The following is a 21,534-nucleotide window of genomic DNA, read 5'->3' on the forward strand; positions in this document are numbered from 1 at the left end:
GCCGTCCCTGCGCTCAGATCCCACCACCACCCGGCCTCTGCCCGCGGGAGCTGCCGAAGCCCTGCTTTTCCCCTGCAGATGGCAGTCCTTGCTGCAGGTGCTGCTTCCCCCCAACGCACGCCCAGCCCTGCTTCTCTCACTTACTCGCTCCACACGCACTGACAGAGCGCCCATGGCAGGCTGGGCCCTGAGCTGGGACATGGTGACGCCCCTGGTAGACCAGCTCCTCCTGCAGGGAAGCGGGGTACAGCAGGGCTCTGGCGGCCCCCCGAGTCAGGGCCTGTGTGTCAGGGACGGCCTGTGCCCCCCACAGTACTTCCAGAGGGTGATCCCCCACCAGTTTGACAGCTGCCCGGACAAGCTGATCCTCAAGGCTTACCAGGTCAAGTACAACCCCAAGAAGATGAAGAGGTCAGTACCAGGCGGCCGGGGTGCTGGCAGAAAGGGGTCCCCTAGAGTGGGACGGCGACCACATCGGCTTTTCCCTCTGCAGGCTGGAGAAGGAGTATGCAGCCATGAAGAGCAAGGAAATGGAGGAGCAGATTGAGATCAAAGTGAGTCCCCAGGGAGGTGTGGGGGACAGGGACGGGATGCCCTTGGGAGTGCAGCCTGGCCCAGGCCACGTACCAGCCTGTCCTCAGAATTGGAGGCGTCGTCCCTCCACCCACCTGCCCCTTCGTTCACCAGCAGGCCGGCGTGTGAGCAAGGGCCTACCCCAGGGCTGGAGACCCGTCCCAGTGCTGGAGTGGCAAATAAGGTGGATAGGTCCCTGCCCTCATGGGACCCCCCAGTTATAGTGGGGAGATGGTTGGGGAACCCATAGATACAGAGTATGGACTCCAGAAAGTATTCTGGATAAAAACGTGCAGGAGGGAGGTGGAGCTGACCCCGGGGAAGATTGCTCCAGGCCCACGGAGCCCGTGCAAAAGGCTATGCAGCAGCAGACCTGATGGACTAAAGGAACAAGACTAGAGGAGTAGCAGGAAGGCTGCCTCAGTGGGTACAACCCTGAGGTCAGGGCCGGGCAGGAGCCAGGCATGTCGGACAGAGTCCCAGACTCTCCTCCCTCTCCTTCTTTCTGCTTTCATCCTTCCACACGTGATTTTAGTTAGTCACACAATAAGCATTTATCGAACACCTACTGTGTGCCAGAGTCACAGCAGAGACTGAGCCCCCCCACCCCAATCCAGCGAGAGGGACAGACACAAACACATACCCCTGGCTTTGTCCTCTTCAGGGACAGAGTCCCACAGACCAGGATTCAAATCCCAGCTCTACCATGGACCAGCCATGTGACCCAGGAAGATTCACCTCTTTGAGCTTCAGTGTCCCCTTCTGCAAAATGGGGATAACATTTGTTCTGCTGTTCAAATTATTATAATTTATTAATTTTTATTTTTACTACCATCACCACTATCAACATCTCCACCTCCTTTAGAAAGGCAGAGGCAGAATCTAGATTAGAATCTGGGTAACCTGCCACCCATACCTGAAAGGGAAAGAGGACATCAGCGTCCTGACCCTGTTTGTAGGTTTTCCAGAAGTAGTTTTGTGTCCTGAGTTTGCAAGCGTCCCCCTTTCTCAGGAATGGTAACTTGACTGATGCACCAGTCCAAACGTGGGTACCTGTCTTGCTCATGCACAGTCATGGGCCTGCCCCCATTGGTGACCATGAGGGCCCAGCAGTAGGTAGGGACACAGCAGACACTGAGACTACACGCCCCCCCTGGAAACTTCCCCTCAGAGGAGCCTGAGAGCCCATAGGCCTTAAAGGATCCAGGCAGACGCCTTCACCCATGGCCCTGCCCTTTGCTCTTTCCCTTTTAGCCTGTTTCAAAACGTACCTGGAATTTGCTTTAATCAGGTGTGGTACGGTGACAGACACGGAGACAACACACAGACTGCCTTTGAAAGAAGGGTTTATTGCTCACAGTTCCGGAAAGGAGGTGGCACGCCCCACCGTGCTTGGCCACATGGGGAAGCACGGGAAGCAGAGGGCAAGAGGGGCAAAGCATGGGCCAGTGCCTTTACTGTGGTCTCCACAGGAAGGAACGGGCAAGGCAGGGTAGTCAAGTTGGGGTTGAGGGTTGGTTCCTTTGAATAATTTCAGGAAGCTGCGTGCTACAGTGGGGTCCCACGTTGTCCTGGGGCAATTTAGGGCAGGGAGAACATTGGGCTTGGTGTGTGAGTGAGACAGGCAAGGTGGGTGGGTGTGGGCTCTGGGTTGGCTGGTTTGCATCTGAAAGGCGCACTAGCCTGCAGGTGGTTTGCTGTCTCTAGGAATTAGCTAGTCCTGGGCAGGGCAGTCTCTCCAAGACTGGCCAGGTAGCTGGATGTCAAAGCATCAAAAATACAGGAAAAAAAAAAAAAGCCTGATGTATACCTAGACCCCGGAGTTCTTGCTCACTCCTTGTCTCGTTTTCCCTTTGGAGTAAGCAGGAGAGAGGAGAGTTGTTGCTTGGGCACATCAAACTCCTCAAGGACCTCTGCGGTTATGCAGTGGTGGGCCAAGGCCAGAGATGGGGCAGAGCGATCCAAGGGTCAGGGGTGAGGATCTGGACTCCACATTCCGGATGTGGGGCAGAGACCTGTGCCTGAAACAGCTCTAATCCAGGCAAGCTGGGGGGCTCAGACAAGACAATGCCCCCCTCTGATTCAGTTTCCCCATGCATGACATCACTGAATGACTATCAATCACGTCTGTGATTTTCTCTGACTGCAGATGCTTCCCAGGAGTGTTCTGGGTGTTTCCATCACCTTCTTCTTCCCGGAGAAAAACCAGAAAATGTTCTTTGTAATCCACAGGGAGGCAGGGCCCTCATTAATAATGGATGAATGTGGGGTCTCAGGGCTTCAGGAAGATGCCGGATCTGGTTGGTGTTCATTCAGCACACACTTAGGATCCAACTATCTGTACCTGCTCCTTAAAGGGTACATAGGTAGAGACTAAGATGCAAGGCGTATACAAACCTCACTTTGCTTAAAACCAAATCCATCAGTGTAGGGGAGAAGGTGAAAAGCAAAGCAAGCTGCTTCCAGAACCCCAGTCGGGGTTCTGAGTACAGCTGACTTTTGGTGGGTCACAGAAACATAGCCGTCCAGCTGAAGGAGGGCTGTGTGTTCCGCAAGACCCCCTCCCCTGGACCCTAACTCTGAAAACAGTTCATTCTGGTGCTGGAAGTGAAGCAGTGAGGGGAGGGAACGGAGAGGCGCAGAGGAAGGCCTGCCCTTGTGGGAGGTACCACACGTCTCCCCAGGAGACTCCCCAGGAAGGCGAGGGTGCTGACTACTGACCCCTGATACACAGTGCATACCCATGAAAGCAATCACTTTATGAACCAAGGTTTGTTTAAAAAAAAAAAAATCTAATGGGCCATGCTATATGGGAATTGGCCCTGTTTCCTGGGATCACTGACCCAGAGCATCTGATGATGGCTCTATCTGGCCTGGAGGCAGCCTGGCCCTTCAGGTATGGCAGTGGGAGTGGGGTTCTGACACACTTCCCCCCTCTCCCCACATAGAGGCTTCGGACAGAGAACCGGCTCCTAAAACAACGGATTGAGACCCTGGAGAAGGTGAGGAGCGTGGCCACCAGCCGGTGGCTCCAACTCCTCCAGGCCCCAAGCAGGACCCAGCAGCCAGAGGGCCAGCCAGCCCCCTGCCCAGGCCTGGGCCCCACCTTGAACCAGCGGCCCCGAGGAGCATGGTGCACATCCCATGGCTCCCCCGCCCCACAAGCCCCACTGAGATTTGGGCTGCCATAGAACCAGGGGGCATAGGGCAGCTTTGCCTGGGATTGGGTGTGAAATTACAACCCAGTTAACTGCAAACACGGGTCCCTCCTGGGCTGTCTGCGTGGGGGGGAAGGAGGCAGACTGCTGCTTTGACTGAGGTGCCCTGCATTAGGCCACAGGCTCCCAACCCTGTAATTTGGAGGCCTCACCCTCGAAAGAAAGGACGTAGAGTAGAGGAGGGGCAGCCTTACCACAGGCGCCGTGGTGGGGTGCCACAACCTTGACCCTGGCCCCCAACCTGTTTTTAAAGATGGGAGTAAAGGCGGGGTGGGGGCCCCTCTCCAACTCTCACTTGGCCCCCGCTGCCCACAGGGAGTAGTCATCCACTGGTGGGTACTGCCCTGGCGCCAAAGCCTCGATTCTTACTCCGACTCCAAGTTAAAACACTTCCCCGTGGCCCGCGGCTGCCGCCCCATCCCTCAGCCTCCAGGGATGCGCCTCCTCCCGCGCGGAGTTTGCCGGGCCCTGGAGGGGGCAGCTGTGGGCACCCCCACCTGCCCACCCACACACAGATCCCTCTCCAGGACGGAGCTAGCCTTGGCTTTGCTCTTCCTCTGGGTCCTCTCCTGCTGGTTCTTTGGTTCTCTGGTCTCACTCCTCTTTCCCCTGCTTCTAGAGATAGTCCACTGCGTTAGTGACAAGTGGTTCTTGTCTGTCTCTCCCCCTCTCCTGTCCCTGCGCCTTCTGCTCTGCCTCCTCCCCCTGTCGCTCGGAACCCCCTCCGCCGGGTAGGAGAGCGCTGCTCTGGCTGATAGGTTAATCCAGGTACTGTAGCTTTTCATGCCCCTCTCCCATGTCCGTCCTGGTCCCTGCACACGACAGCCACGAACCGCCTCTTCCTTGGCCGCTGCCAGCCCGGGGGCAGAAGGGGGCAGGCCTGGCACCATGCATGGGGGTGGCTGGGGACCGCTTCTCAGGGGAGACAGAGGTTTCCCTAGGGGGGGAAGAGGGGTGTGTGTGTGAAAGCATGGTGTGTGGGGGTAAGTGTGAGTCTGTGAATGTCTGTACATGCACGTGGACAGAAAGCTTCCTCCCTCCAGGGGACACAGGTGGGGACCCTGAGGCTATATCAGCCACAGGCCCTGGTGTGTGCACTGCGCTGAGCCTCCCTACCCCACCCCCCCCCACACACACACGCACCACCCCTTCTGGCCCCTCACACTCCTCTCCGCTCCTACCTGCAAAGCCTGCCATCTTCCCTCACCTGCTTCTGCTGCTGCCTCATCTCGAATGGCTTTATCTGGAAGCTTCTGCCTGCCACCTGGTGGCTCCGAGCCTGGAATGGGGGGACCCGAATTGGGTGGGTTGAGGGAATGAGGCGGGGGGGAGGGGTCTTAGCCCTGGGTAGATGGAGGCCCCAGGATTCAGGACTGGAGAAGGTTCCAGAAGAGCTGAACTCCACCTGCCAACCCTGCCCTGAGGGCCGGTCCTGAGTCCCCAGGGCCTCCGCTGCCTCCAGACCCCCACCCTCGCCAGTGGAGCCCCGCAGCTGCTGTGCCTCAGTCCCGAATAAGGATGGGTTCTCCTCACCTGGGACAGAGGCTGAGAGCCAGGAGCCGGCAGGGGAAGGAGCTGGCCTTGGCCCCACCTTGGGGCCCCCGTTCTCCATTTAAGCCCCACAAAGCCTGGGCCTGGGGTGGGTCTGTGCCTTCAGGCTCCTCCCCGTGTCCTGTTCCTGCCTGACCCCACCCACAGGCCCAGACCCAGTGGGGCGCCCCATCCCAGGCTCTGAGTGCGGGAGGCCTTGCCCCTCTCCCACCCCATAGCCGCCCTCTAGGGGCCTCCCCCTGAGGTGGGCCCGAGGCAGGGCCTGGAGTGTGAGCAGAGGGTCACGGCCTCCCGTCCTCACTGTGCTCAGGGGCAGGTGACACGGGCGCAGGAGGCCGAGGAGAACTACGTCATCAAGCGGGAGTTGGCCGTCGTGCGGCAGCAGTGCAGCTCAGCGGCCGAGGACCTGCAGAAGGCCCAGAGCACCATCCGGCAGCTTCAGGAGCAGCAGGTACCAGGCCAGGTGGGCAGGGCTGCGCGCCACACCATGGCTCCCCCCTTCTGGATCTGCCCCCGTACATCCTGGGTGGGGTGCGGGGTAGGGGAGGAGAAACCCAGAGGGAGTGCAGATTCTCCCCCAGCCCTGCCCCCAGGTTGGGGAATCCTGGGGTCTCCATTCCGCCCCCAGCCAGTGAGGTGTCTGACCAGCCACACTGAGAATGAGACAGCATCAGCACAAGGGCCCCTGGGACCCACGCTCTACCTGCAGGGCCCCCTCCCTCAGCTGATGTGGCTGTGACTCCTTAGGGGAGCCCTGGTGTGTCCCCAAGGTCGGAAGGGCTGTCAGGCTTCCCCAGGCGCCAGCCATGCAGGGTGGGAGCTAGCATGAGAGACAGAGGAGGGGGTTCCCTGCTCCAGAGCCCAGCACTTTGCCCCCATAAGAGGGTCTGGTCTGTGCCCACCACTCTGAGCTGGCAGAGTGGGGGTGAGGGGCCGGCCCAAGTTGTGCTGTGGAGTCAGGAACTCGGAATCATGGTGGGAGGGCCCTCACAGGCCAGAGCACTGTGAAGAGTCCACTTCTCCAGCACGTGGCTTTTGGGATTTTCCTTCAGCTGTACCCAAGCCACCTTCTTATTTGATGACCCGCCAGTGGCAGCGTGGCCAATGGGGAAACCAAGGCTGGGCTCATCCCAACCTTGGCACGATGCCCCCTTTGAGGCCAGGGAGACATTCCCCTGGCACCCCCGAGCTCCGCCTTTAGGGGCATCCCTCACCTACCAGCCAGGTCTTCACTGTCGAGCTGTTTTTAAATGGGGGTGTAATGAGAGGAGGGAGGTGGGGAAAGAGGGGCAGGAGCACCATAGCCCTGAGCCCCACCCTGCTCCCACCCCCACCGTGTGGTTAGGCACTGACCACACAGCAGGGAGGGGGCCCAATCCTGGGAAGCAGCCCCTGGCATCCCTCCGGGGGGCAGCCTGAGGCCATGGAAGGATCCCTTCAGAAGGTCCCCTCATTGTGGCTTTCCCAGGAAAGAGGCTAAGCCAGGATGGCGACACCCCTGGGCACAGAGCATCAGAACCCCCACGATGGGGCTCAGCTCTCTCCCCACGAGGTCAGAAGGCACAGGAAGGGGATCCAGGGTTTCTCCTCACCCCCCACCCTGCCTCTACTGGCAGCCTGAGCCCCTCTGCCAGCCCGGGGGCTTTGAGGAGGGGGGGGGCCAAGGCTTGGGCCCACAGCCGGTTGGCAGGAAGGCTGCATACCCTCCAGCTGCCGCCTGGGGCCCGACACAGCCCTCTGCCCGCCTCCAGGACAACCCGCGCCTCACCGAGGACTTTGTGGCCCACCTGGAGACTGAGCTGGAGCAGTCAAGGCTACGGGAGACCGAGACGCTGGGGGCTCTGCGGGAGATGCAGGACAAGGTTCTAGACATGGAGAAGGTGCGACCGCGGGTGGGCAAGGGGGCAGGCACTCGGGGAACGGTGGAGAAGGGGAAGTGGAGGTACTGGGTGCACTTTGGGAGGTACATGACCAGGCCCTAGTCAAGAAGGGGTGACCAGGCAGACCCGCAGGGCACATCAGACCCCCCCTGCTCTGCGGGTCCCCCAAGAACCTAGGGAACCTCCCTGACACATTGGTGCCCCGCTTCCTCCCACATGGTCACCACCCAAGGTTCTGGGCCTACGGGAAGCTGGGCCCCTCACCACAGACCCTCCTGAGCCCCGGAGGTATACACACGTGTCAGGGCACACACAAAGCAGAATGACTCTTCAAGGGGCACATCTGCCCTTGTGCCCCAGGCACAGGGCCAGCAGTGTGGTGGCTTTCATGGGCTTCTGGGCAGACAGTCCCACCCGTGTGTGTCTCCCTCCCCGGGCTCCAGGATGGAGGTGGGAGGGAAGGCCAAGGCCCATCAGCGTTGCTCTCCCCTTCCCCACCCCCATGGAGATACCACCCAGGGGGTGCACTGGGACCACCCTCTCCCACCTTCTACCCTAAAGGGGGGCCGCAAACCTCCTGGGCCCTCCTCAACTGTTGTCACCCTCACTCCATATTGACTCAGCTCCCACAAAGCCACCGGAAGAGAGGTGCCCCGGCCAGCAGAGGGCAGCAGGACCCACTCACACAAGGCAGGAGCCATGCCCCACCTCCCTCAAGCCTGCACTATGTGGGGTGCCCTGCCAGGTGGGGTGACTGCCCCATCCATGGGCTTCTCAGTCCCCATCAGCCGGCCCAGAGCTGGGCTTTCCTCCCACCTCCCTCCACATCAAAGGGAAATGTGCACCAGGAGCTCCTGCCACCCCCCCCCCCCCCCCCCCCCAAGGGGAAACGGGCCCCGGGGGACCCCCCCCCCCCCCCCCCCCCCAACTCCCAGGCTCAAACAAGGGTCAATGAGGACCTCCAGCAGCAAGCCAAATTTTGACCCAAGAGGCTGGAGCACAAGTCCCTCATCACTAAGCCCTTGGAATGCTGGGCCCGGGCCTATACTGGCCCTCAGCCCATTCCAGGGAAAGGGGCTGCCTAGCCTGGTCTGGGGGGGGGCGGGTAGGGGCAAGGAGCAGGGACAGGTTGCTGCAACCCATAGTCTTCTCAGCTGGTGCTGAGGCAGGTCCCAAGTGTGATCATGGGCCCCAGGGGGCGGATCTCAGATTCCCAGGTGGGGAGGCCCCTGCCCTTGCCCAGCCTGCCTGGTGTTATTAGCAGTAACATGTGTGGAGAACGCTGGCGTTAGGGGGTCACCCTGAGACAGTCCAGTGAGAGCAGGTGCTGTTCTTTACATCCCCTTTGCAGGCAGAATTTCTGAGGATCTATCCCCGGGGCCACATGGGTGGGGTCTGCTCCGCATAGGCCTGGGCCGCCCGTCCGGTGTATCCTGGGCTCCGGGGCGCACCCTGTCCCCGCGGGGCTGGCGGAGGTGGAGCTCAGAGGAAACGTGGCGGAGGGGTCTTGGTCCCGCGGTCAGGGCCGCCTGGCCGCGCAGCTCCCCTGGGCTCTGACCGCCTTTCGCCCGGCAGAGGAACAACTCGCTGCCCGACGAGAACAACGTGGCGCGGCTGCAGGAGGAGCTGAAGGCGCTCAAGGTGCGGGAGGGCGAGGCCGTGGCCTCGGCGCGGGAGCTGCAGCTGCAGCTGCAGGAGCTCTCGGACACCTGGCAGGTGAGGGCCCTAGCCCGACGCACACGCGAAGTGGCCCGTGCGACCCTCGGGGCCGGAGACGGACCGCGCACCTCTCCCCCTAGGCCCACCTGTCCCGCGGCGGCCGCTGGAAGGAGTCCCCGCGGAAGCTGGTCCTGGGCGAGCTGCAGGACGAGCTGATGAGCGTGCGTCTGCGCGAGGCCCAGGCTCTGGCCGAGGGTCGCGAGCTGCGGCAGCGCGTGGTGGAACTCGAGACGCAGGTGGGCCCGAGCGCCCGCGCCCCGGGGGGGGGGGGGGGGGAGAGGTCGGTGCCGGCGGCCAAGCCGTGACCCCCGCCGCCGCCCCCAGGACCACATTCACCGCAACCTGCTGAACCGCGTGGAGGCGGAGCGCGCGGCGCTGCAGGAGAAGCTGCAGTACCTGGCGGCGCAGAACAAGGGGCTGCAGACGCAGCTCAGCGAAAGCCGCCGCAAGCAGGCCGAGGCCGAGTGCAAGGTGCGCCCCCGCCCGTCCTCCCCGCCCCCGGCCCCCGCCCCGCCGCGCCCCTTGACCCGCCCTCGCCCCCTCTGCCCCCAGAGCAAGGAGGAGGTGATGGCCGTGCGCCTGCGGGAGGCGGACAGCATGGCGGCGGTGGCCGAGATGCGGCAGCGCATCGCCGAGCTGGAGATCCAGGTGAGCGGCGGGGGCCGGGGCGGGGGCCGGGGCGGGGGCAGGCCCTGCCCTGACTCCCCGTGACCTGGCCCGCCCCGCAGAGGGAGGAGGGCCGCATCCAGGGCCAACTGAACCACTCGGACTCGTCGCAGTACATCCGCGAGCTCAAGGACCAGATCGAGGAGCTGAAGGCCGAGGTGAGCGCAGGCTGGCGCGGGAGGGGCGGAAGCCCTGCGTGTCCCCCGCGGGTGAGGCGCGGGCGGCGGCGCCGGGGAGAGCGGGGGCGGGGGTAGTGGGGGCGGGAGGAGCGGCCCGGTGGCCCGGTTCCGTCCGCGGGGGCGGCCGTGCCCGCCTTCAGCGCGCCGGTTCCCCGCCCCAGGTGCGGCTGCTGAAGGGCCCGCCGCCCTTCGAGGACCCGCTGGCCTTCGACGGGCTGGGCCTGGCGCGGCACCTGGATGAGGACTCGCTGCCGTCGTCCGACGAGGAGCTGCTAGGTGTGGGCGTGGGCGCGGCGCTGCAGGACGCGCTCTACCCGCTGTCCCCGCGCGACGCGCGCTTCTTCCGCCGTCTGGAGCGGCCGGCCAAGGACAGCGAGGGCAGCTCAGACAGCGACGCCGACGAGCTGGCCGCGCCCTATAGCCAGGGCCTGGACAACTGAGGCCGTGCCCTGCGTGCGGGAGCCAGGGGGCCAGCGCCCGCTCCTCCGCAGGTGGCCGCACCTGATAAACTCCACGCGCTCCGCGGTCCCGCCCACCGGAGGGCCAGGCCCACAGCGGCGGGGCGCAGAGGGTCGGGCCGCGCTGCGGTCTGAGGATCCTCAGGGTCCCCCCGGCAGGCCCACTCTCCCCAGCAGTGTTTATCCATCTTGGTCTGTATCCCTCCGGGCCCGGTTCCCTGGAGGGTCTGCCCCTCTTAACAGCCAGGGCAGGGGATGACCCAGAGGTCCCAGGACTGGATGAGCAGGAAGCTCCCTCCTCCCAGCAGTCCCCCTTCTGGGACACGGGTGGCCTTGCTGGGAAGGGCCCAGGAGCTAAAGGAGGCCTAAGGAAGAAGGGGCAGCTCTGGGCTGGAAGTTACCGCCCCATGATGCCCCTGGGGACCGTTGGCGGCTGGGCACAGATGGCCAGGCTGGGCTTTCCTGCCTGGTGCAGGCATCATGGCCCCTGCAGCAGAAACCAAAGTCCCCCCTACTGTATGCAGGGCCACCTGGGGTGTGAGTGGACAGCGGGAACCAGCCCAGGCCCGGGCAGTGTCTGCCCCTGCTTCTTGGGGGCCAGAGCAGCTGCAAGGAAGTGAAGAGACCCCCTCTCCCCAGCGCCCCACATCTTCCTTTTGAGACACTCCCATCACCTTGTCTTGGCCAATGATGGAGGGGCTCCCCCACCCAAGCTAGCCTGCTCTCCAAGGGGTCCCCAGCCTCCGCATCCCTTCCTTCCCTGTGTCCTCAGCCCCATCCTCTGGCCAAGGCCAGGCCCCAGGGGAGGAGCCTTCCCAGTGGGGTTACCTCCCCTTGGCTGCTCACGGTGGTCCCGTGGTCTCTGCAGAGTCAGAGCTGAGAACGGTGCCAAAGTCCAACAATGCCCCCAGCCCCTTGCCCCCAGGGCCTTGTGACCCTCGGGCCTGACCCTGTCAGGTGCTCCTGGAGCCTGGAGCAGCATCAAAAGCAATCTCCCTGGCACTTCCTGGGGTGGGGATCCATGCTCAGTTACCCCTTTCCGGTCGCCCACTCCTCAGTGTTAACAAAGCCTGGGGACCAGGGTGGGCATCCAAGGGGCTCTCCCATGTGCCCCCCACACTGCCCACCACCATTTTGCACACTGCCTGTTCACACTCCACATGTCGCCCAGGCGGGAAAGATGGAAAATAAAGTGTATTTACACAGTCACAGACAGGGGTACAACACGCCTGGAGGGGACTGCAAGCAGCTAAGAGTCCCCAGCTCCTTGTCCTGAAAAGCAGTGAGAAGGGGAGCAGACTGTCCTTGCCTGTGGGAACCTCCCACAGTCTAAGGGAATCAGGGGTAGGGGGCCCAGCAGGCCAGCAGGGATGCCAAAGAGACTGCCCAGGTTGGGGGGCAGCATGGGAGAGAAAAGGGCACACGCTGGTTCAGTGTGAACAAAAGGTTGGAGGTTGGGGGGAATAGGATGGGGGGACAGGTCGCAAAGGCCTTCAGATGTCAGGCTGACACATGGACCCTTATGGCGTGCCAATTTTCGAAAGGGCAGCTCTGGAGATGGTGACAGTGGGGAGGTATTGGGTGGGGGGCATGATTTTCCACCTGGGTGATTTAGCTTGTGTCTCCCCTGACAGACATGGAGGAAGGTGGGGGCCCAGGGCTTCAGGACGATCCGGGATCTGATTGGTGTTCATTCAGCCCACACTTCCTGAAGCCCTTCGGGGTGCTCTTCCCTGCGCCAGGCTCTAAGGAGTCCCCAGTGTAGTGGAGACAGACAACGGGGTGGGGCTGGGGGCTGAGCCTGCGGACTAGTGGGTTAACTGCCCAAAAGAATCAAGGAAGGCTTCCCAGAAGGTGGGGGTGGGAGGTGGAGTCATCTCCAAAGGCAAAAGCAGAAAGCAAGACTTGGCAGGGTCAGCAGGAGGCGCATGATGCCACTGAAGAAGGAACAGGAGAGAGTGGGCCTGGCCAGACTGCAAATCCGCTTCTCAGGAGCCAGAATTTGTGCTTTGAACTGAGGGCACTGGGGAGCCATGGAGGGCTTCGGTGGGGGAGGGGGCACCATCAGATGGACCAGTGTTGGGGGTCAGTCAGGAGGCCAGGGCAGAACCCAAACAGCTGGGCAGTAGGGACAGGGAGTAGGGGCTCCCCTGAGGGAAGGAGGCCCAGAAAGGCAGAGCCCTTGGGGGCAGGGAGGTTGGGGAGCAGCAGAGCCAGGGATGGCAAAGGAAGGCTTCCCAGGGGGAGAATCTTAGTTGGGTACAGGCAGATGCCAACCAGGCCCTACCCTCTGCACCCGAAGTGCCCCCACCCACAGTGGCCTGATACTTGCCAGGCAGCAAGGCATGACACTGGTTGTGCACCAGGACAGCCAAGTCCCACGCATTGACCCATCACCCAACAATGGTGTGTGTCCCCACACCATTCCCATCATACAAGTTTAACGTTGAGACCCCCAACAGTTGCTGTCTCTCCTGCTCCCACAGGGTAATTCTACCCCAGCTGGCTCCCCAGGATAGGGCAGGGCCCCAGGGGAAATGTCCGAGGTTCTGCCCTGCTCCATCTTAGCGGCTGGTCTTGATGCCCTGGCTGCCCAGCATGTCAGGATTAACCCCCAGCATCTGGAAACAAGGACACCTGGGTCCTTGCAGGGCCCAGCCAGAAAGGGAATCTCTGTGACTTGCCATTGAACTCAGAGCTTGAGAGAGGGAGCATGCTTGTCCACCCCCCCATATACATTGGCCCCCAGGAGTGGAGGTGCACTGTCCCACTGGGAGAAGGTTGCTTTTCTCCTAGGACTCCAGGCTGACATCAGGGGTGAGGACAGGCAGGACTTGGTGATCTGTGTCTGACAGGAGTGTGGCTACAGGGTGAACTACAGGGACTGGGTCTAGGGGCAGAGACTGGGCTGAGGGTCCAACACGGTCCCGCTCTGTCCTTCTACCTGCCCTGTTTGCGGTCCCCACAAGGCCTCCGTCATACTTGCTATAAAGCAGGAGACCCTCAGGGAGAAAAGGCCCAGGGGCTGCATTTTTGGCAGTGATACTTGGGAAGAAGGGCCTGGGTGTGGCTAGAGGGGTCCAGGGTCAGGGTGACTCAGCTGCGAGAGGAAGGACAAGGAGTTCTGAAGAGAGAGTGGCTTGGTTGAGGACACTTGCTGTGGGCACAGGCAAGGATGCCTGGCTCGAGGGGCTTGAGGAGGGCATCCTGAGATGGACAGAAAGGTGAGGCCCATGGGTTGGGAGGCACAACCTTGGGGAGAGGCTGCTCCTTCCCCCACAGAACCCTCTGGGCACAGTCGGCTCCCCGGGAGAAGGAATCCTTAGGCGGGGCCTGACCCAGGAGGGCCCTGTACACTACACCAGGTCTTCCTGAGGAGCCCTGGGCCCAGCTGCAGACCCACCTTCTGCATTGGAGCCTCCTCAGTGAGCGCAGTGCGCCCTGGGTTGGGTTGGGTTCAGTTGGGAGGACGCAGGAGAGAGCCAAGATCGCCCTCAGGTCTAGGCGACGCTTCCCTCCCTTTGGCACTCCCGGGGCGTGCCAGGAAAGGGGGACGTGCACTGTGAGAAGGGGGCCTCAGGAAGGGACGCTCTGCCCTCGCCCGGACCTGAAAGAGCCCTTCCCACATGTCTTTCCCCCTCCCTGCAAGAGATGCCGGCTCCCTTAGGGGAGTGTAGGAAGAGTTTCGGTCGTTCAACCACGCCAGGCACGCATCAGCTCATCCACTCGATCGTGCAATATCACTGGGCCGCTCCTCCGCCTAGCATTTCCACCATAAGTCACACAGGGAAAAGCCCAGGTTCACGCACGTGCGTGGGGGGCACCGCGCTGGACCGCGGGGACCAGAAGCCCCAGGTCCCACCCCAGCCCCGCCTCACGCGCCCGTTATCCTTAGTAGAGAAAAGGTACCGCTGCGTTGTGTGCGAGAGGCCTTCAGCCAGAGCTACTACCCGCTCGTGCACAGCCGCCAGCACCCGCTGGCCCAACCCCTCTCGCCGCCCCGCGGTGGACCCCCGCGGTGGACCCCCTCGGCGACCGCGAAGGCGCACAGGCTGCAGTGTCCCCGGCTTTATTGCAAACTCGGGCAGCACATGGTAGACAATACTCACACATGGGGTGGGGCCTAGGCCAGGGAGGGGGCGGGGCTCGAGGGGAGCGGGAGCGCAACTCGAGGGGAAAGACCTTGGCCAGAGGCGTGGGTGGGTCGCGAGCCTGGCCCCAAATCTAGGCCTCCGGGGGCTATGTCCAATCCACCGGGAGCCAGGCTCCCGGAGGAGGGCAGACGGGCAGTCTAAGACAGAGAGGCGTAACCGGAGGGGCGGGTCCTAAAGCAGGGAAGGGGTGTCGTGGGCGGGGCTAAGGGTCTGGCTCAGTGGAAGGTCTCCACCTCCACCACCGTCCAGTCACCCTGCGGGGAAGCCACGTCGTCCGGGGAGAAGCTGGTGACCGAGGTGATGCTGGCGCGCGACTCGTCGAGGGGAGACAACAGTTCAGCCCAGCGGCCCAGTTCGGCGTCGCTGAGCGCAGTCCGGGCGCCCCCCGCGACGCCACCAGCTCCCGCGCCCCCTGGGCCGCCGCCGCCGCCGCCGCCCGCAGCACCCTCAGCCGCAGCGAGCAGCAGCGTCCGGCTCAGCAGGTGCTGCACGACGCTCGCCTGCAGCGCCCCCAGCGGCAGCTCGCCCAGGCGCGCCGGCTTCGCGCCACGCGAGGCCGCCGCCGCCGCCCCTGCTCCAGCTACCACCTTCCCACTACCCGCGCCGGGGCCGGGGCCCGGATCCAGCGCGCTTGGGGCGGGGCTCGACGACTCGGGCCCCTCAGCCTCGTAGATGGTGCATAGGCCGTCAGCCGAGCCCGACCCGGCAGCAGGAGGCCAAGGCAGGGACGCTCCTGCGGGGTGGGACGCCAGGCCGGGCCTAAGGAGCGGGAAGCGCGGCTCCCGCCACAAGACCCCGCCCCTTCCCTCCGTTCCGCCCCAGACCCAACTGCCCTGTCCGCGAGCTGGGAAGCCTCGCCTCCCACCCCGCCCCCCTACCACCTCCCGACCTCGCCCCTCCCACAGCTCGGCGGGGTCCAGGGGCCGCTCACCTGCGGTGCTGCGTACCGCCAGCGGCGGGGCGGGACCTCGGCTCCAGGAGGCCGGGTGGCAGGCGGCGAGCTCCGCGTCGGCGGGCGGGGAGGCCGCGGCGCCGCCCTCGGGCCCACTGTCGTAGCCGCGCAGCTCTTCCGGCGTGCTGGTGGCGCTGCTGCTGTGGCCCGCCAGGTCCGGGCCGCTCAGCGTACTGGACGGGCTGCGCGAGGGCGGTGGCGGCGGAGCCGGGGCCAGCGCTAGGGTCAGCCGTGGGCCCGGGATCGGGGCATCCGGACCTGGGGTCGGGGGGCGGCGTGGGGCCTGCAGAGAGGGTGAGTCCGGGGGAGAGGGAGGGACTTGCAGAGGGGGCAAGGTCAGGGAAGGTGGAGCCTGAGGAGGGGGCGTGGCCAGGGGAGAGGGAGGGGCCCGCAAAGGGAGAGTGGAGGCCTGCAGAGGAGGCAACGCCAGGGAAGGTGGAGCCTGAGGAGGCGTGGCCAGGGGAGAGGGCGGGGCCTGCAAAGGGAGGGTAGAAGTCTGCAGAGGAGGCAAGGCCAGGGAAGGTGGGGCCTGCGGAGAGGAGGTGGCCGGCGGAGAGGGCGGGGCCCGCGGAGAGGGTGGGGCCTGCGGAGGGGGTGAGGCAGGGGGAGAGGGAGGAGCCTGAAGAGGAGGCAAAGCTAGGGAAGGTGGAGCCTGGGGAGGGGGCATGGCCAAGGGAGAGCAAGAGTCATGCAGAAGGGGTGAAACCGGAGGAGAGAGTGGGGCTTGCAGAGGTGGTGGGGCCTGAACAGGGAGCACGCTCTGAGAGGGAATGGCCTGTGGGGGGGGTGTGGCCAGATACACTGGAGTTTGTTGAGGAGGCATGGTTAGGGGAGAGGGTGGGGCCTGCAGAGGCGGTGAGGCCAGAGAAGGTGGGGCCTGTATAGGGAGCCGGGTCGGAGAGGGAGTGGCCTGTGGAGGGGGTGTGGCCAGAGGAGGTGGGGTCTGTGGAGGGGGCCTGGCCAGGAGAGAGGGTGCAGCCTGCAGAGATGGTGAGGCCAAGGGATATGGAGAGCACAGAGGAGGACCCTGCAGAGAGAGGGTGGTCAGAGGACAGGGAGAAACTTGCGGAGGGTATGTGGCCAGAGATGTGTCCTGCGTGGGAGGCGTGGTCACTGTATAGGGCGTGGCCTGAAGAGGGGGAGATAGGGAAGCACTGGCCAGTGGAGGGGTAGTAGTCAAAGTGGAAAGGCCCTGCAGAGGGGGTGTGGCTTGGGGAGAGGGCGGGTTCAGCAGAGATGTAGCTTGAGTAAAAGAGGCTTGTAGAGGGGCCTTGGCTGGTAGAGGGGTCGTGGCTGGTGGTCCAGGAGCCGACAGAGGAGGTGTGGCCAAGGGAGAGTGGGGAGTCAGAAGAGGGGGCAAAGCTGGAGAAGCCTGGGTTGGGGGCATAATCTGCAGAGGGGGTGACAATGATGGAGAGAATGAAGCCAGAAAAGTGGTTGTGGGAGAAGTGGATGCCTCCAAGAAGGAGGTACCCGGGTGTGTGGGTGGGGCTTGCAAAGGGGGAGTAGCCGGCGGAGAGGGGAGGGTCTGCTGAGGGAGTGGAGCAGAGGGAGGAGGGGCTAGTGGAAGGGGTGTGGCCAAAGGGCCGGTTGCGGACTGGGAGGGGGGCGTGGTCGGTGGAGAGGGAGGGAGCGTGTCAGGCAGAGGAGTGCCTGTGATGTGCGGAGGCGGTGTCAGCTGTGCAGTCGAACCCGGCTGAGAGGGCGTGGCTAAAGGAGGAGAAAGACCCAGCACGGGGGTTGCGCCCTTCCTTGGGGGTGTGGACTGGGGGGTGCGCAGAGCCTGCAGCCCTTTCGACTTGGGCTGCGAGGGATGCCCCAGAGCCCGAGGTGTTCCACCCGGCGAGGCCCCGGGGCGGGAGGGGGAGGACAGAGGAGTGGCGCTGGAGCCCAAGGGGCGCGAGGCTGGCTTCTGAAGGCCTCCACCAGCGCTGGGTCGCCTCCTGGCGGCGGGGCTCGGCTCTGCGGGACCATGCTGCGGAGCACTGCTCACGGATTTCCTGGGGGCCTCGGTCGGAGGCCGCGGCCGGGCACTCGGAGCTGCCCGAGGGAGACCGACTTCAGCGCCTGCAGCCCGGGACCGACGGGAGGTGGCTGGGGAAGGGGCGCCTGGGGAGGGCCCGGAAGAGTCTGGGGACAAAGCAGAAGGCCGGAGGGTCAGAGATACTTCAGGGCTGGTCCCCTTCACTAGCCCAGGAATCCCGCTCCTCCCCAGGTCACGTACCTCTCCGTGCCCCGGCGCTCAGCGCGCTCCTTCTGGGGGTTTCTGGGGCTTTTCCTCTGGTCACGGGTTCCTCAGCTGGGGGCCGAAGCCCCTTCTGCGCAAGAGAGCCTAACCTAGGAACAGGAGTGGCCGCCCTCAGTACAGAGCTCCTTGTTTCTCCCAAGTCTACATTTTCCCATTTATGCCCTCTCTGCGGCCCAATAATGGCTTTCACTCAACATGCGCCCAGTGACCTGCAAATGCTTCCACTCCCCAGTTCATGGGTAAAATTAAGTTTACAGATAGTGACACTAACCCTTGCCAAAGGGACTGGGGAGGCATTTTACCTGGTGGTCCCGCTGGCACGTCCCGGGCTAGTGATAGAGCCTGGGCCTGGGGTCTTGGCAGGGGCCCGCTCCCCTCTCCCAGCAGCTGGGGGCCTGGAGGCTGCGGGGAGAAGGCCAAGTCAAGGCGGTGCCCCCAGGAAGGAAGGGGAGGTTGGAGCCTCAGAAGGAAAGGGGGACAGGAAGATGGGGTCTGAATGGGGGAAAGAGGATGGGGTACCTGGACTCCGGGGGCCTGTCCCAGCGCTCTGCGTTGGTCCCACCCGGGGACCAGCCTCCGGGAGAGCGGCTGCCCGGATACCCCCAGCTCGCTCGGCCAGGGGCCCCCGCCCAGCAGCTCCCGCTGCTCCCAGGACGCGGAGGGCCGCGCTGGTTACTGGGGGAGGGGGTCGAGGAGACCCTGGGGGCCTGGGGGTAGGAAGGCCGGGAGGGCGAGAAGCCGTCGTCCGCGTGGCGGCCCCTGCCCTGCCCTTGTCCCTCTTGTCCATCCCGCACCTGATGAGGAGACAGACGGATCAGCATCCCATCTCCTGCACGGCAACGCTGTCCTGGCACCTCGCTGCCCCTTCCCCAGCGTTGCCACCCATAGGCACCCAAACCTCGGCCTCGATCCACTTCCCTCCCACCCCCACCGCCTTCCTCCAAAGCTGAAAGGCCCTGCCAGCCCCAGCCCACCCGCCTCTGCTCCCTTTCAGGACCCGAGACCCACGCCCCTACCCCTTGCCCCTTCAGGGACCCTGACCACCAGCCTCGGGGACGGGGGGGGGGGCCGCCCCAGGCTCCAGATGAGGGGGACGGGAGCGCATGCCCGGGTCCCCTCGCCAGCCCCCCCTCCCAGCGCCCTCCCCGAGGATGCGGGCACCTGCCGGGAGGAGGAGCGGCCCCGGCGGCCGGCGATGGGGCTCGGGGAGACAAAGAGCCGCGTCCGGAGCCCGTCCCCCTCCCCCAGCCGGGCCCCCGTCCGCGCCGCCCGCTCCACCTGCTCGCGCCGCGCTCACCTCGGGCTCCGGCCGCCCGCCTCTCCACGCTGGGTTGCCTGGGGTGGGGCCGGGCGGGAGCGCCGGGGCTGCGGCGCGCGGCGGGTCGGCGAGGGGAGGGGGCTGCTGGCGGTGGCGCGGGGAGCCGGGCCCGCCCCTCGGCCGCGGACGGGGAGACGGGGGCGCGCGCGCTCGATCCAGACCCGGGAGGCGGCGGGCGGGAGCGCGCCGGGGGCGGCGGGGAGAGGCGCGGTGGAAGGAGGCGCAGCTTCTCCGCGGCTGAGCCAGAGGGCCCCAGACTCCCAGCCGCAGAGGCCTCGGGGGGAATCCCTTGGGGGTCCCGACAGGGCCTAGCCCCTTCCTCCCAACGCACACACCTGCCCCGGCCCCCAGCCCAACCACCTGGCGACCGAGGCCCGCCTGGACGCGGATAGGCTGGGCCCTGGCAACCAGGGGGCGGGACCATCGGGCCTCGTGCCCATTCAACCAATCCGGCCCTCAGGATCCCTGGTCCCGGTCCTCGCCTTCGCGACCGCGGAGGCCCGGCCCCCCAGAATCCTCGGGAGCCTCCGCCCCTCTCATATCCAAGACTTTTCCCAGACCCCAGAAAACCCCTACTTGTTTGGGGGGGGCGGACTACGGAGAGAATGCAGCCCTGGAAATTTAGGGGTAGACTCGGATTTAGGGAACACAAGAAGAAAAGAAGGATGGGGAGGGGGAGACAGGACTGTGAGAGGTGACCCAGCCTTTTGCAGGGCAGAGCACCCCCACTTTCCACACCTTCCTGTGTCACATGAAAAAGCGAACTCAAGTCAGCAGAGCCCAGCTTGTGGGGGGGGGGGATGTGGATACAATATTGGGCATGGGGTGGAAGGGGTCGAAACTGGTGTATGAAGGAGCAGAGCCAATCCTGTCTGAGGCTGCCCAGCACAGCCGGCGGGAGTGGAGGTGTCATTTTGGTGACTTTACCAACTCCTGCAGGGGGTCTCAGGGGAGAGCCTTGACCAGGGACAGTGGCATGAAGGAGGCAGAAGTGTGAAGAAGGAGATGGCCATCCTCAGCTGCCCTGCACTGGCCCACTGATGCCAAGCGCCCTCCTGCACCTCTACTTATTGCTAGGCAACCTACCCCCTCTGCCGCCCCCCCCACACACACACACAGTGCTTTCTGCCTCGAATACCTCCTCTCTCAGACTTAGCCACTCCCTACCCCGTCCCAAAGAACCAGCGCCCTCTGCCCCAACCCTTTCCCCATCACATGTCTGCATGTCCACACATGGGCTGTTCATTCCTTGTCTGGAACGGGGGGACTTCCATGCACAGGACAAGAAGGGGTGGCATTTGGCACCTGGCTGAACCTGTCCTGGAGGGAAGGGGGTGGGAGGATAGACTTAACTAGGGTGTGGCTGGAAGCAGGACTTTGGGTCTTCTCACCTCAGGAGTTGTGCCCACAACTGAGGGTCAGGGAATGGAAGAAAGAGAGCAAGGTCAGAACTCTTCAGTAGCCATCCTTTGAATGAAAACCCCCCTCCAGCCTGGGAGAGGTGTTCCCTCACCGTTCCTCAGGACACTGCCCTCCAGATTGGATCATTCTAGGCCTCACCTCCTCCCCCCAAGTCTTCCCGAGTGTCACCTGTGTGAGCCCCTTCTGGCACAACAGCAGCCTGGTCCCCCCCCACCTGCCCACGCGCCCACTCATCAGCAGGGCCCTTCTGAGTGAGTCACAGCCACCCACCCAGATGACCCCCCTCCTACCTTCTCTAGGGCTAGGTCCCTCCAAGGCTACTCTGAACCCATCCTGCACTGTATTGGGATCTGGACTCTGCCCTCTTTTAAGAACATTCCAACAACAGGGATTATACAAAACAAAGTATACCCTACGGTGGAATATTCCTCAGCAATAAAAAGCAACAAACTACCAAGACACTCAAAACAGGGACACATCTCAAAACATTCTCCTGAATAAAAGAAGCCATGCACACACACACACACACACACACACACACACACCATGCACTGCCTGATTCCATTTATATAACATTCCAGAAAATGCAAGCTAATTTATAGTGACAAAAAGCAAAGCCGTGGTAGCCAGGGCTGGTGGGGAGGGAGACTGTTGAACCACCCATTGTAGCCACTCTCAGATTCCTGACCCTCCGAAATCGTGGGAGACAATAAATGCGAGTGGTTTTAAGCTGCTAGGATTGGCAGTAATTACACAGCAATAGATAACTACATCACATTCACAAAACCTAAAAAGCTGGGTATTAAATAACAAGTGTTGGTGAGGATGTGAAGAAATTGGAACCCAGGTGCACTGTTGGTAGGAATACAAAATGGGATGTGGAAAACAGTATGGTGGTTTCCTCTGTGGAAAACAGTATGGCGGTTCCTCGAAAATTAAACAATTAAAGAAGTATCATATGATCCAACAATCCCACCCAAAAGAATTGAAGGCAGAAAGGAAGGAAGGAAAGAAGGAAGGGAGGGAGGGAGGGAGGAAGGAAGGAAGGAAGGAAGGAAGGAAGGAAGGAAAGAAAAAGAAAGAAAAGAAAAAAAGAAAGAAAGAGAAAGAAAGAAAGAAAGAAAAAGAAAGAAAGAAAGAAAGAAAGAAAGAAAGAAAGAAAGAAAGAAAGAAAGAAAGAAAGAAAGAAAGAAAGA

At 63.1% G+C, this 21,534-nt stretch overlaps 2 protein-coding genes across 2 annotated transcripts in view; one reads left to right on the forward strand and one right to left on the reverse strand.

The window, feature by feature from the left end:
- The window catches only part of EVI5L (ecotropic viral integration site 5 like), a 29,167-nt gene extending 17,719 nt beyond the window's left edge, over positions 1-11,448 (forward strand). Inside the window, exons 9-20 of the mRNA XM_044915648.1 lie at positions 314-411; positions 494-554; positions 3,522-3,575; positions 4,527-4,559; positions 5,653-5,793; positions 7,094-7,222; positions 8,798-8,938; positions 9,022-9,177; positions 9,266-9,412; positions 9,494-9,589; positions 9,670-9,765; positions 9,948-11,448. Of these exons, the coding sequence (XP_044771583.1) occupies positions 314-411; positions 494-554; positions 3,522-3,575; positions 4,527-4,559; positions 5,653-5,793; positions 7,094-7,222; positions 8,798-8,938; positions 9,022-9,177; positions 9,266-9,412; positions 9,494-9,589; positions 9,670-9,765; positions 9,948-10,226 (1,431 nt within the window). The 3' untranslated portion in view covers positions 10,227-11,448. The remainder of the gene's footprint in view (positions 1-313; positions 412-493; positions 555-3,521; positions 3,576-4,526; positions 4,560-5,652; positions 5,794-7,093; positions 7,223-8,797; positions 8,939-9,021; positions 9,178-9,265; positions 9,413-9,493; positions 9,590-9,669; positions 9,766-9,947) is intronic.
- A 2,881-nt stretch (positions 11,449-14,329) lies between these two features.
- Positions 14,330-18,385, reverse strand: PRR36 (proline rich 36). Its single transcript, XM_021705500.2, has 5 exons — positions 18,118-18,385; positions 17,901-18,000; positions 17,575-17,687; positions 15,330-17,480; positions 14,330-15,131 (listed from the first exon to the last, which is right to left on the reverse strand). Exons 1-5 carry the CDS (start codon positions 18,383-18,385, stop codon positions 14,614-14,616), a joined length of 3,150 nt encoding a protein of 1,049 aa, XP_021561175.2. The 3' UTR covers positions 14,330-14,613.
- Positions 18,386-21,534: the final 3,149 nt, after the last annotated feature.

This window comes from Neomonachus schauinslandi, chromosome 1 (assembly GCF_002201575.2).
Source record: "Neomonachus schauinslandi chromosome 1, ASM220157v2, whole genome shotgun sequence".
Lineage (NCBI taxonomy): Eukaryota > Metazoa > Chordata > Mammalia > Carnivora > Phocidae > Neomonachus > Neomonachus schauinslandi.